General features: G+C 47.8%; 1 protein-coding gene across 1 annotated transcript in view; it reads right to left on the bottom strand.

Annotated features, from left to right (window-relative positions):
• Positions 1-7,210, bottom strand: part of LOC147685114 (cyclic nucleotide-binding domain-containing protein 2-like) — an 827,522-nt gene extending 820,312 nt beyond the window's left edge. The window contains exon 1 of the mRNA XM_086942419.1: positions 7,077-7,210. Within this exon, the coding sequence (XP_086798545.1) occupies positions 7,077-7,127 (51 nt within the window). The 5' untranslated portion in view covers positions 7,128-7,210. The remainder of the gene's footprint in view (positions 1-7,076) is intronic.
• Positions 7,211-16,488: the final 9,278 nt, after the last annotated feature.

Here is a 16,488-nt window from a genome sequence, read left to right as displayed (position 1 = left end):
CTGCTTTGGAGAGAGCCTGCACTGTGCAGGGTGTTCCCCAAAGTCAGTGGGCAGCTATCTTGTGGCTCTCCTTTGATGGTAAAGGTAGAGATAAGCTCCTCACCACAAGGGTGGAGGATGCTAACAAATACCAAATCTTGAAGAATACACTGGTTGATGGGTTTGGTTTAACCACTGAACAATACAGGATGCTGTTCAGAGACACCCAGAAAACTCAGTCTCAAGATTGGACTGACTTTGTTGATTGTGCCACTAAGGCTTTTGAAGGCTGGATACTGGGTAGTAAGGTTACTGATTTCAAAGGATTGTATAATCTAATTATGAGGGAGCAAATCTTAAATAATTGTCAGAACCAGTTATTACATCAGCACCTGGTAGACTCTGATCTGACCTCTCCACAGGAATTGGGTAAGAGGGCAGACAAATGGGTCAGAACCAGGGTTAGGCCTAAAAACCAGGGTGGTGACCAGAAAAAGGAATCAACCAAGCCTCAAGAGAAGGGTGGGGATAAATCCACAGAGAAGACTTCCCAAGGGCCCCAAAACTCCAACAAGGGTGGTGGGTCCCAGAACACTCCTTCTGAACAGAAGAAACCTTATTGCCATACCTGTAAACAGGTGGGTCATTACAAAAGTGATGCCAGTTGCCCTAAAAATGGTAATAAGGGAAACATACCCCCAGGTAATACTCCTAAACCTCCTGTTACCACTAGTGGTAATCCCCCAGGTGGTGGGAGTGCCCCCAAGAATGTGGTGGGCATTACTTTGGGCAATCAGGAGGACTATGGCCTAGCCAGGTTCCCTGACCACACTCTTGTCTGTGAGACTGGCATGGGGTTTGCCAACTTCACTACTGGACCCCACATTTTGGGAAAGTATAGACAAGAAGTTTTAGTGAATGGTCAGAAAGTTGAGGCATTCAGAGACACAGGGGCCAGCCTCACCATGGTGAGTGACCATCTGGTCCCCTCTGCTCAACTGACCCCTGGTTTTACTTATCAGGTGACAGACATGCATGGAGTGAAGAGAAGGCATCCCATGGCAGTAGTCAAGCTCAGCTGGGGTAATGTCACAGGGCCCATGAGAGTGGCAGTGACAGATAACCTACCTGTAGATTGCTTACTGGGGAATGACCTGGAACTCTCAGCATGGGCTGAGGTGGAGCAAGAAACTCACTCCAGAATGATAGGCCTATCCAGACAGGTTAGTGGGGCAGTAATAGATACAGCCCCAGTCCAAGCACCATTCCTCCCTGAAAAGGTTGGAAGGGCAGTGGTAGCCACTGCCCAGGCTCAGACAGACTTTCCAGAACAGGATAGGAGGGCTGTGACAGTCACAGCCCAAACACAAACTGAGTGCCCGCCTGAAAAGGTTGGCAAGGTTGAAATGGTCTCAGCCTCTACTCAAACAGATAGTGAGGTTGTGAAGCCTGAAACAATGGATCACTCCACTCAAACAGAGAGCATTGAGGAGGAAGAAGAGTCTTCCCCCTCCCAGACACTAGGTGAGAGCCAGCCTCCTCAGGGAACTGACTCTACCCCTGTTGAAGGAACTGCCCCAGAGGTAGTCAGGCCTAGCCTGGCAGAGCCCCTGATGGCAGTGGACCCTTCCCAGGTGGGACCCAGTCTGGAGCAGGTAACCTGCACCTCTCTACCCTGTCTCAGTCAGCCCAGGGCTGAAGAGTTCAGGGAGGCCAGTGGTGGACCCCAAAGGGCCCCCTGTCCAAAAGAACCCCTTAATCAGCAGATTAGGATCACTGAAGCTGGTAACCCTATCCAAGTGAAAATAGAACAGACTCCTGAGGGATCCCCCTTAAAAGTAGTTAGGGAACTCCCACAGCTGGACACTGTTGGGCACAGCCAAACATGGGGCCTAAAAACCCCAGACCTGACCTGTCCCTCCAGTAAGCCAAACAGAGGGACTCAGCCTCCAGCTTTAGGTAGCCAGAGGCTGACCCTGAGAGCTCAGTGCATCTCAGCTAAAGAAAGAAAGGCACACATGATGGATGGTGATTGGAGGAAGTTGAGCCCAAAGGTAGAGGAGCCTCACTTCAGTACTCCACCCCAGCATCAGCCTTCTTCTTTCCCAAGACACACCAGAGACAGAGATTCCCTATGGTGGAGACCCTCAGATACCCTTAGGGTGAGGGGTTGCCTAGTGGACCATGACACAGGGGGAAACCAAGCCAGAGCTGGTCCTTCCTTATATGGCCACTTAGGTAATAGAGGCTTACCTGGACAAGGATAGCCTTATCTCCTTTCGTTTGGGGGGGGGTTGTGTAGGAAGGTACATCCTGACTATGGTTGCCCCCAACTTTTTGCCCTGTGTTTTAGCTGGTTTTGGACATAGTCGACCTGGGACCCTGCCAATCAGGACCCCAGGCCTACTGCTCTCTCTTTAAAATGGATTCCATGTACCCTAGGTGCGTCTACCAATTGGTACTGGGCCACCTTATCAGACCCTGTAACTCAGGGCATAGGTGTACCCAGGGCTGCCAGGGGCTGCAGCATGTATTATGCCACCCCTGGCTGGCCTCCTAAATTTGACACAACTGGCTGCATGACAGCTGGGGCAAAGTCGTGTAATCACCCTTTGCTGTAGGTGTAGTATACCTATACCTAACCCTAAAATGGACACACAGATTCCTATCAGTCACTCCTATGGCAGGCCTTGACAATCCTGAAGGCAGAGTGCTTGGAATCGTGTGAGATGGTGCTCTGGCATGAGCTGAGCCTGTCTGCAGCTTGCGGAACCAAGTCCTAATAGCTGTTCCATGATATCGCATACCATATACTCTTAAGTGCATTATAATCCTCGCGGTTAAATGCTAACTTTGGTATTGCTTTATCAAAACATGTCGAGTAAGGTGTCATACGAATTGGAATACTAAACCCTCGCCAATTCTGGCGACGGGGTTAGCATTCCACCCTTCTAGAGGGACACGACATGTATGTAACTGTGAACCCCGGTTAAAGTTAACTGAAGCCTCAGCTCCACAAAATGGATGCTGCCACCACAGACACGAGTCTGACCTCCTGCTGCTGGGAGTCCTTCCAGCGAGGGAGGCCTGGACAAAGGGTTTCCTGTCCGGGGCGGTGCTAGCACCGTCCCAGACATGGTTTTGTGTATCCTGGGTAGGCAGGGCTTTTCAGGAAGGTGACTGCTGAGTGGCACCCCGGTGCTCACTACGCATAGGCCAGTCAGAACCAGTTCCAGGGGCACACCAGCCCCTGGCCTGGGGAAGTCCGGCAGGGGAGAGGGGTGTAACCACCCCCCTCCTGGTCCCACCCATAGGCAGGACCTAGTCACCGGGTCAGCCCCCTTTTTTAGTATAAAGATAGGAGCGGGCCCCCTGTTCAAATTAGATCATCTTTGGAATCAAGATACCACTTTCTTCGAAAGGACTTCACGATTTCTTCTTCAAGATTCTCCCTTGTGGCTAAGGAGTAGTCACCCTGCATCCGCAGGCACCATCCTAAAGAACACTGCGGTCTGCTGCAAGTCCTTCATCACGAATCCGACGACCCAGCTCGACGAGACCCGGCTTCCCTGGCACCTCTGACCTCTACTCACCTCTACAGCCAAGCTGAGAACCGTGAGTGCGACGAGACCTCAAGGGACCGACGATCGCCAAGACTGCACGACATCTTTACTGCAAGCCCACCGTGTCCTCCACTGGTGAGTGCTTTGGGGTCCGAGAAGCCCCAACCCCGCGCAGCTCCAGCACCCAAGGCCAGCCTCCCTGCATCTCCACGATCGGCGTGGGGCCCTTCTGCTGTTTGCTGTGCACCGCGTTGTTTGGCTACTAGCCGGCTGGCTTGTGGCCTTCTGAACGACGCCCGACGACATCTCTTCTGCTGGTCTGGTTGCTCCAGGCTGGCCCTTGCTTCCTTTTTCAAGAGAGGCACCCCGGACCCTCCTGGTCCACTCCAGACGCCATTTTAGGTCCACCGCGTGGGCTTGAATTTGCCAAGGCTTTGTTGCCCAATCCTGGGACCAGCGACGCCGACAGCTTCTATCTTCGTGGGACAGCTCGATCCTCCATCCTGGTCGCCGACAACGCCTCCTGGTCCGTGAGATCTTCGAGCTCCAGCGTCACCCACTCACCTTGTCGAGGTGGCTACCATCCGGTGCCCTCCTGGTGCCCACTGACTACTGGCTAGTAGTCTCGAACTTGGTCCCCTCTGCTTTCAGGTGTCATCTATCTTCGAGATCCAGGCTTGGATCCAACTGAACTTTCTTCACTGGTCACCGGCCAGCATCTTTTCTTCCGGCTCCTGGTCCGTCTACGAGGATTCCCGACGTCTTTTCAGACCTATGCAGCTGCAGCCCCTGGGCTAGGTAACTTCGGCATTTCGGTGCCCCAGCATAGCCTCACTATCCAAGGGTCAGAATCTATCTTCGTTTTCTCCCTACCAGGTCGGGTTCGCCCGAGAACACTAACTTTCTATTTCCTAGCTACCATAGACTTTTGTCCGCATCTCGCGTGAGAGTGCACACACTGCACCCGAGTCCCCTAGGCCTCCTAGTCGTAATCTAACGATTCCCTAGTCAAGTCCTAGCGATTCCAAAAGCTATTAGTACTGTACTTACCTGCTAGGAATTTCACATTCCACTTTCAGAGTATATGGTTTTCCGTGCCCCTCGGGCATTTGTATATACTGTGCTAACTTAAGTATTTTTGTAAGAGTTTTGGTTTGTGCTTAGTACCCTGTCCTCATAAAGAGTACAGGGCTGTTGTGATCTTTAATAAATAACTGTTTATTTTCATAACACTTGTGTGGTGTCCTTTCACTGGGTATTCAAGGGGTATATGTGTGGTAAACAGCTGGCTTAACACGCCCTCTCGAGTCTTTAGCCTTAGACTGCTCGTATCCATGCTACTAGGATAGCTGGTCTATAAGGTTGACTTACAACCAATCATCAATAAGGGTTGCTGGACTGATACATAGTGGGCACTAGAATAGTGACCACTGCATATCAGGCCACCTTCTCACATGTTACACAACTTAGAATCGGTCTAAATGTAAAAATGGGCTTCTAAAGCTGCATAATGGGGTTTTGAGGGGCAGCTGACCAGAGGGAGGTCTGCCCCTGGGTAATTTGGGGAAGTGGAGCAGCCTGATGAGTGCTTGGGTGTGGGCTATTTTTGGGCTAGCCCAAGGTTAAAAAATCTGATTTTTTTTTGTACCAGCCACCATTGTGTCTGGTGACACAATGGCTGGTACCTGGTAGCAGATTTTTGCCAAACCCTCGCGTCCCTGTTTTTATGTTGTTTAGGATGGCTTATATTTCTCTCCTCATTGTTGGTACGCTTTCATTAATCACAGGTGTGCAAAGGAGTTTATGCTGTTTAGATTGGTTGATGCTTGAAGCAGGTGCATAGGCGGTTGGCAGAGAAGTTGCCATGGTTTACCGAGGTTTATAGTTGTTGGGAGTGGCAGTTCAGACTGAAAGGGAACGGGTAGGCAGGTTCACAACTGGACGAGACAGGAAGGTTACGTTTAGGTTAGAGTTGAACATGCTAAGAGGTTAATAGATGATGGAAAGATGGAAAGGTTGTTAGGAGGTTTAAGTTACATTCGACCAGCCCTGGATCATATACAATATTGATGTGTTAAGTTGTTGTGAAGGGTTATCTTAGGGGTGGGGGGTAGATTACCATAAGATTATCGTTGTATAGTGAGGATGTAGTTTTGGAAGGCTAAGGCCAAGGTTGTTTTGTGATGTGCACCTGTTTATTAAAGCGGCCTTTTCCACACAAACCTGGTATCAGTGGTCTGTGCTGCTCCCCTCTTCCTGAATGCAGTCAGGAGTTAGGCATTTTCCGTGCTGCAGTGCGCCCAGCGACGGCACTTGCTTGGATAGCACCCTGGCGCCCTCCCTGCAGCTGGTGAATAAAATAAGCCAGCAAGGGGTCCATTTTGTGTTTACGGGTCATTCACACATGAAAGAAGTAACTAACCTCAGAGAAAAAACTTCTCAGCACCTCCTCCAAAGATTCTGATTCGCTGACAGAGTAGCTCAATCACGCTAGTGCCAAGTTGTTGATAGTGTGAATGGTTGTGTTGGCATATGTGGGCAGGAGAGGGAGATGAGTTGGGAAGGAAGGGGGCTAATGCAGTGCAAAACGGCACATGCATCAAGTAACAAGGACTAAAAGCAGTTTAGTCTGAATCAATGGAGCTAATTAAGTAAGAGGTACACTGCTGCTTGCAGTACTTTCATGGAGAGGATGTAGTCTAACGGCTAGAGCTGTCGACCTCGAAGCTGGGGAAACGGGGTTCCAGTCTCTGCAAGGGACGCACAACACCCTGTGATTCTGGGCTAATCACTTACTCTTCCCTGCGTAACAAAATTATTGTGTCCATCTGTAATGCAACTTATGCTCCTGTAATGCGCTCCGAATCTTTGAGTCAAGTTCACCCTATATAAAGTTCCAGAAAAAAAAATCATTGGCGCCCTGCCTGGACCCAGCTCAAAGTGTGCCCCTCTCCCATTTCCCAAAGACTGGCACCTCACTGTCACTTCTTCACAGCTAATTTTCACAAAATCCAAAGTCACATACCTGTCGATTTGATAGCTCGTAATATAAGGGTGAAGCCTGATAGTTAAGTAGGTGATCCCCTTTAATGTGAATTAAGGATGAACCATTCTAGGACAGTGATACAGGTTTGCAAAGATGGTAAGCATATTGAGGTCTCTGGAGGCATGTTTCATTTTAAGAGGGCACCACGCTGTCATTTGGTGGGTGTCATCACCCTCTTTTTAATAAAAAGTACCCTAAAAAAAAGTAATCTGCATCCATATGATCACCCTATTTGCAGACCTGCCCTCACATTCCAACACGTTTTCCTCTCGAATCTCTCTCAATAATAACCTTTTTAAACATAAGACCCCATCCTATTTTCAGAGTTAACAGGATGACATTTATGAGAATGGTGAATATTACTAAAACGGGGTGACACCCTCCAAATGAGTGCGAGTTAAGTGGCGGTGGCTTAAATCATCAAGTCGAACACTTATCCGCCTTTAGCCTAAAGCTATAGACACGCCATGCAAAGAGTAGTGACTTACGTGTTTGGGTCCGGCATCGTTACTCTGACGCCCCCACTTCGGCCTCAGCATCTTATCAGCCCTCCGACCCGTCTCTGGGCTAGCGCAGAGAGCGGCTCCGCTGCGCACCGCCCGTCTCACCTTGTGCCGCCTCGGAGCCTGCCCCCGCCGGACGAGGCCCCCCTGGAGGCGCCCGTTGGTCGGCGGCGGGCTCTGGCAGGCTGCCAGCCCTGACGGATCCAGGAATTTCTCTCCGCGACATCTCGTTAGTGCTTTGTTTTCTGTTCTGTAAACCGAGCACCTGTTGATTGACGGGCTCTTGTTTTTCCTCACACACAATGGACGAGGAGAGCCACCGTAGTCAGCGTGTGGGCCCTGACGCCAAACACCCTACTCCTCACGCCACTGGAAGTCTTCAACCTCTTCCTGGCTTGTGCTTCCAGGTAGGTCGGGAAACCACCTTTTCTCTCCTCACTTCACTCCGCTAACTATTTTTAAAGGACTTTTAATTTCGAAGACACTTTCTGAGAAATAATAGACAGTAAGTCGGTAAATATTATAACACCTTGTTAATTATGTAGACAGAGACCAGCCTAAAGTAAATAGGGCTGATAATATATAACTGATGTTAGTATTGTAAAGATTAATTATACTCAATTCATCGACTTCGGAAAAATGAAAACCCGAGGTGCTCTCGTTCGGTTTTAACTTGGTGGCTTCGCAGGTTCAGTAGAGACCTTAGAAGCAGGCCCTAAACCTACTGACCAGGGCCGGACTGGGAACTGAAAGCAGCCCTGGCAAATTTTATGGCAAGACCGGAGGCTCCTATTATGCTTTCTTATCTTGCATTTATTACTATAGCAGCCAAGATAAGTGCAAGTACTACAGTTCCCAGAGGGCCAGGCAACAACTGGGCCATGGGAACGAGAAAAAACGAGAGTACAATAACCAATCAGCAGTCACAACATAGATAAGAGTACACACTGACTGCGCAGCTTCCTCTTTTCTTGCTGCTCGCAGTCAGATACATGTTCTCTTATCTATGCTCACAGTGTTTAATAATAATCTTTGCTTGTTTATTGTTACTGCTTGTGCATCAGTTTACGGTTTTATTCCTGTTTCATTTACGCGCTATTGCGCCGCTTTGACTTGCGCTTCGCGCGCTTCAGGTCATTCTTTCACTGCTGTTTCTGCTCGTTTTCCCCACCCCGCCCCCTTGCAGTGGTTTCGTCCGCTCCGCGGTCCTCGCGCTTGTTCGCGAAGCTTCTTACCGCCTTCGGAGCATTTCCTGCCTCACCGGACCCGGAGCCTGCTTTCGGCTTCCTTCTGGCTTTCCGCCCGGTTGTGTTCTGCATTCCGCTTCCCGCTTTGAAGCGTTTTGCTCTTGGTTATCGGAGCCGGCTTCCTGCCTGCCTCAAGCCCGGTCTCCTCGCTCTGTTTTTCAGAGTCGGCCCGCCCTTGCACACTCCCATGTTCACGCCCCTTCTTTTCTTTCCCACAAAATTAACCCTTACCTGCCTTGCTTGGCTGACATGGATATGGAGAGCTCTTCTGAGGAAAATACCTCCAATATGGATAATGGGTCACTCAAAAAGGACCTGCACAGATTTATAAACAATTCTGTTGAACAGGCAGTGGAAGTTACTATGAAGAGAATGTCAAAAAATATGGTCAGCATGTTGTCCAAGGTTTTGGCCCAATCTGCGGGGGATAGCAGAAAACGAAAGGTGGAACACTCTGCTTCTGTGCAAAAGCCAAAAAAGGCGCCAGCAATGGTTAGCGAGTCTTACTCGCCTATGGATGAGGACATAGTGCCTCCCAGGCCTCCTGCTAAGGAGGGGTTTGTCGGTTCAGAGGGCAAAAAGAAGCAAAAATCTAAGCACACAGAGTCTCCTACTAAGAAATTAGTAATTTCCACCATTTTGGACACGGATGACGATATGGCTGATGCTGACGATTTATTCGATATCTTTGACGTCACAGACCCCCCTCCCCTCAAACTTCCCAAAAGTGACTCCTTTAACTTTGATCCAGTGTATGACTCGGAGGGTCTCCCAATGTTTGACCCGTCCTCCATCCGTCATCCCAACTCGACTGAATGGCTACCCTCTCATCACGTTGGTGAATACATTTCTGTCCGCCTTCGTCTCCCTCTAGAGGCAGCTGTGCGTTCCAGGTTAAAGTCTGAATGTCCCAAACCTACCCTCCCTGATAAAATCACCCTTGTCCCTTCCATCGACCAACCTCTTCTTACTTTCTTTTCAAAATTTGGAAAAGACCCTCGACGCGGGGTTGACAAGGCATGGTCCACGTGCCAAGACAAAATGCTGGACATCGTGGGTCCCTTAGCCCGTATCTTCGACATGGCAGAGTCTGCCCGTCTTGAAGGTTCTGATCTTTCAGCCGATGACATTTCCATGTGGGTCCAGCGTGCCTTTTGCCTTTTGGGCAATGCCAACGCAGCCATTACCCACGAAAGACGTAAGGGTCTTTTGATCAAATTGGACCCCAAGTTAGCCAACCTTGCTCCTATGGACCCCGGCTCTAAGGCAAATGGCCTCCTCTTTGGGGAGAATTTGGTTCGCGACATCAGCCGCTTTGTCTCTACCTCCGCCTCTCTTGACAAGGCTCAACAATCCATAAAAAAGACTTTTGCCCCTCGGGTTTTTGGCCGGGCCGGACGAGGCAGGGGTCGCTCTTCCGGCCGTCCCTACAATCAAGGCTCCAAAGGTTCTTACGACAACACCCAAGAATACAAGCCGCAGTTCTATCCACAGCGAGGCCGTGGTTTCCGCGGAAGAGGGCGTAAAGGCTATCGCAACACCAACTCCAATCAACAAGGTAAGCCTTTCTTCTTTCCCTCCTGTAGGGGGTCGATTAACACTGTTTCTACCAAAATGGCATTCCATAAGTTCAGACCCGTGGGGCCTCAACACAGTTCAAGGCTATCTTATAGAGTTTTACTCTCCTCCTGTCCAGACCTCTTTCCCTCCTCCTCTCGTGTTTTCTTCGCACATGGCAAACCTCATATCAAACGAGATAAAGTCCTTATTACAGAAACAAGCCATTCAAATTTTTCCCTACGACTCTACAGGCTTTTTAAGCTTCATTTTTCTGGTCCAGAAGAAAAACAAGAAATTATGCACGGTCATAAACCTGAAATGGTTCAACCACTTTGTGGTGTATCGTCATTTCAAAATGGAGACGATCCTTCATCTGAGGGATACCCTTCGGCCAAACGATTGGATGGTTCGCTTGGATCTCCAAGATGCCTATTTTACAGTTCCTATCCACCAGTCTCACTGGAAGTTCCTTCAATTTCATTGGTCAGGAATGACCTACTGTTTCACCTCTCTTCCCTTTGGTCTCTCCTCTGCGCCATGGTGCTTCAAAAAACGTCTGAAGCCAGTGGTCGCTTTTCTTCGCTCTCTTGGTATCAGACTCATAATCTACTTAGACGATATTCGAATCCTTAATTTAGACAAACAGGGTCTCATTGCAGATCTCCAAACCACTCAGTGTCTTCTTCTGCACTTGGGTTTCCTTGTAAACCTCGAGAAATCTTCTCTGGTCCCTTCTCAGAACATGGAATTTCTGGGCTTCCTTGTGGACTTGGTTGCGGCGTCTTTACGCCTTCCCCTTTCAAAGATTTCCAAAATCAAGGCGGAGATTGCCTCTGTACTCCAACTTTCTGTCATCTCCCTCAGATCTCTGGCCAGGAGTGTCGGTCTTCTTTCCTCTTCAATACAGGCAATATTTCCGGGCCCCCTGCACTATCGGGCCCTTCAACGCCTGAAGATCAGACACCTTCGCCAAGGTCTAGCTTATGCAGACATCGTCGCTCTAGACCAAGAGTCCCGCACAGAACTGCAATGGTGGATAGACCATTTAGATGTGTGGAACGGGCGCACTATCTTCGCCACATCCTCGGATCTTGTATTAGAATCCGATGCCAGTCTATCGGGTTGGGGCGCCCGCTGTGGTCCAATCTCAACTGGAGGAGGATGGTCGAGAGAGGAGTCCAGACTGCACATAAATTGTTTAGAGATGCTTGCTGGCTCCTTTGCGATCAAAAGTCTTTCCAAAGACAGGATCCGCTGTTCCATACTCTTACGCATGGACAATGTTTCTGCGGTTCGCTACATAAATCATCTCGGCGGAACCAAGTCCAAGTCTCTCGCAGACTTAGCGAAAAGTCTGTGGGAATATTGCCTAGCCCATCATCTCTCCTTGACAGCGGAGTATCTTCCTGGCGACCTCAATTCAGTTCAGTAGCGGATTGGCACTCGAGGTTCCTGCGCGACTTCAGCGACTGGAGGCTTTGTCCCTCCGTCTTCCTTTCTCTTTCACATTTGTGGGGTCCCTTTTCTATCGATCTCTTTGCTTCTCGCCTCAATTCCCAATTGCCCCAGTTTTTCAGCTGGCGACCAGACCCCTTAGCTCTAGCCACGGATGCTTTCCTCCAGGATTGGTCTCGTCAACTCAATTATGCCTTTCCTCCTTTCCTTATGATCAACAGAGTGCTGGCGCAAGTCCGCCGTCAGGAAACCTCTCTAGTACTGATAGTCCCTTTCTGGCAAGCTCAAATTTGGTTCCCTGTTCTTCTAGAAATGGCGATGGATTTTCCTGTACTTCTGCCGTCCTTCGACGATCTTCTTCTCAATCCCCAAGGCGAGCGTCACAGTCTGATCTTGGACAACGCCCTCACTCTGTCGGCCTGGAAAGTTTCCGGCCTTCCCCTTCTAACGTCTTCATTTCACAAGAGGCTGTTCACTTTATCAGCCAGGCCTGGGCTCCAGGCACTTCCAAAGCCTACAAATCCGCCTGGTCTCTTTGGGCAAGCTGGTGTCTGGAAAGGTCTCTCGATCCCATTTCAGCCCCTCTAAATTTTGTTATCAATTTCTTAGCCTCTCAGGCCGGCGCTGGGAAGGCTTATCGTACTATCAACCTCTACCGCTCTGCCATTTCCCTCAATCACGCCCAAATTGATGGTAAGCCTGTAGGTGCTCATCCTCTGATTTGTCGCCTCCTCAAGGGTGTTCGATGCTCTAAACCACCGTTGGCTAAGTATACCTCTTTGTGGGATGTTTCTGTTGTACTTAAACTGTTTTTGAATTGGCCCTCTAATTCTGCTTTGTCTCTCAAAATGTTATCGGCCAAACTTACTATGTTACTTTGCTTGGTCTCTATCAAAAGAGTTTCTGATGTTAGAGCCTTGGATGTTTCTTCTCGCCAATTTTCCCCTTCAGGTGTGCTGTTCCAGATTCGCAGACGCACAAAGACTAACTTAGACTCTGTTTTTTATCCCTATTTCCCCGATCAACCCCAACTCTGTGTGGGGCAGTGTTTGAAAATGTATGAACAAAAGACCGCTGATCTCAGAACGCCCTCTTGTTCTCAACTCCTCATTTCCTTTCGTAAACCCCATTTTCCTGTTTCCTCCCCTACCCTTGCCAGGTGGGTCCGCTGGGTTATGTCCCTTGCCGGTATTGATGTCTCTGTTTTCGGAGCACATTCGGCTAGAGGAGCCATGGCTTCTAAGGCCTTTTGGGCTGGCTCCCGCTTAGAGGACATACTGAGATCAGCAGATTGGTCCAATGACAGTATTTTCCGCATGTTTTATTGTAAGCCTATTCATTCTGTTGCTTCTGATGTTGTTGATTTGCTTTAAACAAGCATAATAGGAGCCTCCGGTCTTGCCATAAAATGTAGATTTTCCTAGTTAATATGACGGAAAGTCTTAATTTTATTAAAGACACGGAGGCGAGTATTATCCCGCCGCTACACTATTAACATGTGTTCTCCCTCCCAACAGCAAATCCGGCCTTACCGCCTGCCTCATCATAGAAGATCTTCCCTCCAGCGGCTTCGTTCATCTCCTGCTTGGATTTCCCCTCCGGTTCTTCTAGCTCCTTCTACAGATTCTACCGTTGGACTTTCTCTCTGGATTCCAGTGATCAAGGATTTCTGCTCCTGGACTTTGGCGTTCTTTCAGGTTATGTCTATTTTTCCTTTATTTTCAAATGTTATCTGACTGGCTCTCAGCGAAAAGAGGAAGCTGCATAGTCAGTGTGTACTCTTATCTATGTTGTGACTGCTGATTGGTTATTGTACTCTCGTTTTTTCTCGTTCCCATGGCCCAGTTGTTGCCTGGCCCTCTGGGAACTGTAGTACTTGCACTTATCTTGGCTGCTATAGTAATAAATGCAAGATAAGAAAGCATAATACTCGCCTCCGTGTCTTTAATAAAATTAAGACTTTCCGTCATAATAACTAGGAAAATCTACATTTTCCCAGACCAGCCCCCGTCCAGCGCATTGCGAGCGAGCGAGCCCCACCGCTACTAGGGGGGTTTACCCCCCAGAAAATTTTAGAAAACAACAGACCAAAATGGTGAATTTTACAGCACATTTTTCATTACATATTCAATTGTATCAACTTTCAAAGCACAGTAAATAGTAGATGATGACCTTAAAGACACTGGGGAATAATGCAATTTTTAGGCTGCTGCGTTTTGCACGCTAATTATGGATTTTCTGCCTTTCACAAATGAACCATCAACTGCAGATATTGACAACAACAAAAAAATTACGTTCCCACGGAACTAAAGTTACTAAAAATGCAGAAACGCATTGCAGCACTCTGGAGGATCCTTCCTAAAGTTTGGCTGGTCCCCTTTATGTTCCTTATTTCTGTATTTGGAGTGTTAAACTGGTAATAATGAGGTACAACATTTGAAAAAAAGTGTTTACATGTATTAAAAAGCAAAAATAATAAGCTTATGCTAACACAACATGTGCAGCATTATTTGCCTTTTGCTGCCACATAATTTAGTTAACCTACTGCATAAGTTGGTCCTCCCCTATGTATAAATCCATTGGCCCTGGTTATTAGGGGACTCACTCCGTCCACCCAGGTCCTCCCCGCACTTGTACTTTCATTCAGGCAATGCTAGCATGTAAGTCAACGAAGACTAACTAAGCATCCCATGATTCCAAGATTTGTAAACTTAATAACAGCGAAGGAGTTAAAAGCAATAACTGCTACTGAAAACACTAGGAAAGGGAAAAGTGTGGTAGGAAGCACTATATAAAACAAGCATAGGCATAGCCAATAGGTCTCGCCTTTGGGACCTTATAAGTGTTTAGCCACGCAACAGTTAATGTTGTTCCAGCAAGGATATTCTGCTGCATAACTAAATACTTATAAGGTCCCAAAAGCGAGACTTATTGGCTATGCCAATGCTTCTTGTTAAGCTGTATTTTGGGGGACCTGAGGGGGGTTGGATGGGCTGCTCTCGGGCACCCACGTTAGCCAAATACCGGAGACGTCAACTAGCCGCGAAACCAGCCATGTTCCTACCTCTTGGTGTCAACAAGCTATGAAGCCATGCCCCCTCCCTGTTTGTGTGTGTCTGTTTACGACCGCCAGGGAGAGTTTTATTTGGCCCATGGCTGCCAAGTGCCAACTCGCTAACCAAGCGGAATTGATTGGGGCTATTTCTGTTTCCTCACAGCAAAAGATCAGGCCCAAGCAGGAGGCAGTGCCACCACCCCGCACTGAACACACAAGTGTGCATTTTAACAGCGCAAACTCCTTTCTTAGAAAGGAGTTTCTTGTGAAATAAATCCGGACTGAAATCCGGACAAATTAAAAAAAATATAGGTCACGACACAAACTGAGCCAGCATCAACTAGTCTGCTTAAAATATATTTTTCAGCACAAGCCCCAAGTTAGGGCTTGTACTGAAAAATGTATTTTAAGCAGACTTGCTGACCCCAACCTTCGCCCCAGTTACTTACAACAGCATTACACTCACAACCTCACCCCTGGACATTTGGTTCATGAACATGGAAGTGCGGTCTTATTTTGTTTCTATCACTACTGATAAAATGTGCACGTTGCACTCTTGTATAACTCTGCTGTTAATTTATCATTTTCACATTTCTATTTGGTGATATAACTGAGGGGTTTCCCTATTTTAAATTACAAGGTTGTCGCTAATGGTTGATGGTGAAGGTTGTTATTCAGAAAGAATGGTTTGTGCCAACAAATGTCTTGTAATTGCTCCTTAACAGACAGGCGAAAGCTCTGTGATAAATGCCAGTGTGAACCACGTGTTGCCTGCTGTTTTCCTCTAAGGATGAGTTGCAAAATCAATTTTGTCAAAACTTCAATTACCAACTTTTTAGGCAGTACTGACTGGAGGGCTACAAGTCTTCATACCTAAAATGTCACACATTCTGGGTTTGAGGGGCAATGATCAAAGACATCACGAGGTGCTCGAGCACATCGATTTAGGATTTCAGTGATCAGTCAGGTTAAACTTAAAAATATACATTCATATACAATGCACCTTTAGATGCATGGATGGTTGATGGGCAAACAGATGGATTGGGGTGTGGCGGGATACACAATAGCCGCAGAGAAGTGTCTAATCCCACTGTCTTTTCCACTTCTCGAAAAAATTGCTTCCATTGAGTGATAAAAGACATAGCCGCAACCAGCACATACAGCTCAGCAAGCATACCTTGATAAATGGGCACACAGGCATTTGTGCATGCAGATCAGCAATTAGACAGAACAGCAGACAGGACCCGTGCACACACCTACAGACAAAGACGTACTCTGTTACTGACAGAAGAACACACATACAGAGACACATTGCAACATGACAATGTGCATCTAATCACAAACACAATATTAGAGCATGCATGGATTGACAGTTGAACAAACTGAGAGGGGGGTTTATGGTGATAACACATCTGCAGGCACCTTGTGCACACATGCAGATGAACATGCCTAGAGATACCTCTGCAAACAGACCAACAAACACAGTCAGAAAGGCACCTGGGCACAAAAGAATACATGTACATACCTATACCAGTGAAAAAAGACCAATCAACAGAAAAGTACCTATGTGTAGAGGCAAACATACAGGAGCTCAACCACACACAGAAGCCAATATATAATCAAGAAGACCTTCATTCATGACTTATGGGTACTTATTTCCACAAACAATACATGTACCTGCACACATAATCAGACACACATCATGCACCCATGCACGGAGGCCAAGTCAACAAGTATAGAGGAATTTTTGCACACATACTAACAGGCATAAATGTACCTATGCACACAGAGAGAACAAAATATAGTGGCAACACAACATCCTTAGATAGAACACATGAAGGTACACTTTCTCTCACATAAAGCACTAATAAGGGCCCACATACAGGCACCCACGGATGGTGTGATGGAACACAAAGAGCAATACCACGGATGTAGGGCTGATGGAAAATGGAATTAAAGGTGGAGAAAAGAGTGGATTTTCAACACCCATTCACTCTTTGTATAGTCACTGGTGAACGTACTTCTACAGGGAAATGGAATGCTTCAGTCTCCATGCCCTTCCATGCCTCACACACCCTGA

This window comes from Lissotriton vulgaris, chromosome 10, assembly GCF_964263255.1.
Source record: "Lissotriton vulgaris chromosome 10, aLisVul1.2, whole genome shotgun sequence".
Classification (NCBI taxonomy): Eukaryota; Metazoa; Chordata; class Amphibia; order Caudata; family Salamandridae; genus Lissotriton; species Lissotriton vulgaris.
This window is presented reverse-complemented; position numbering and strand designations above follow the sequence as displayed.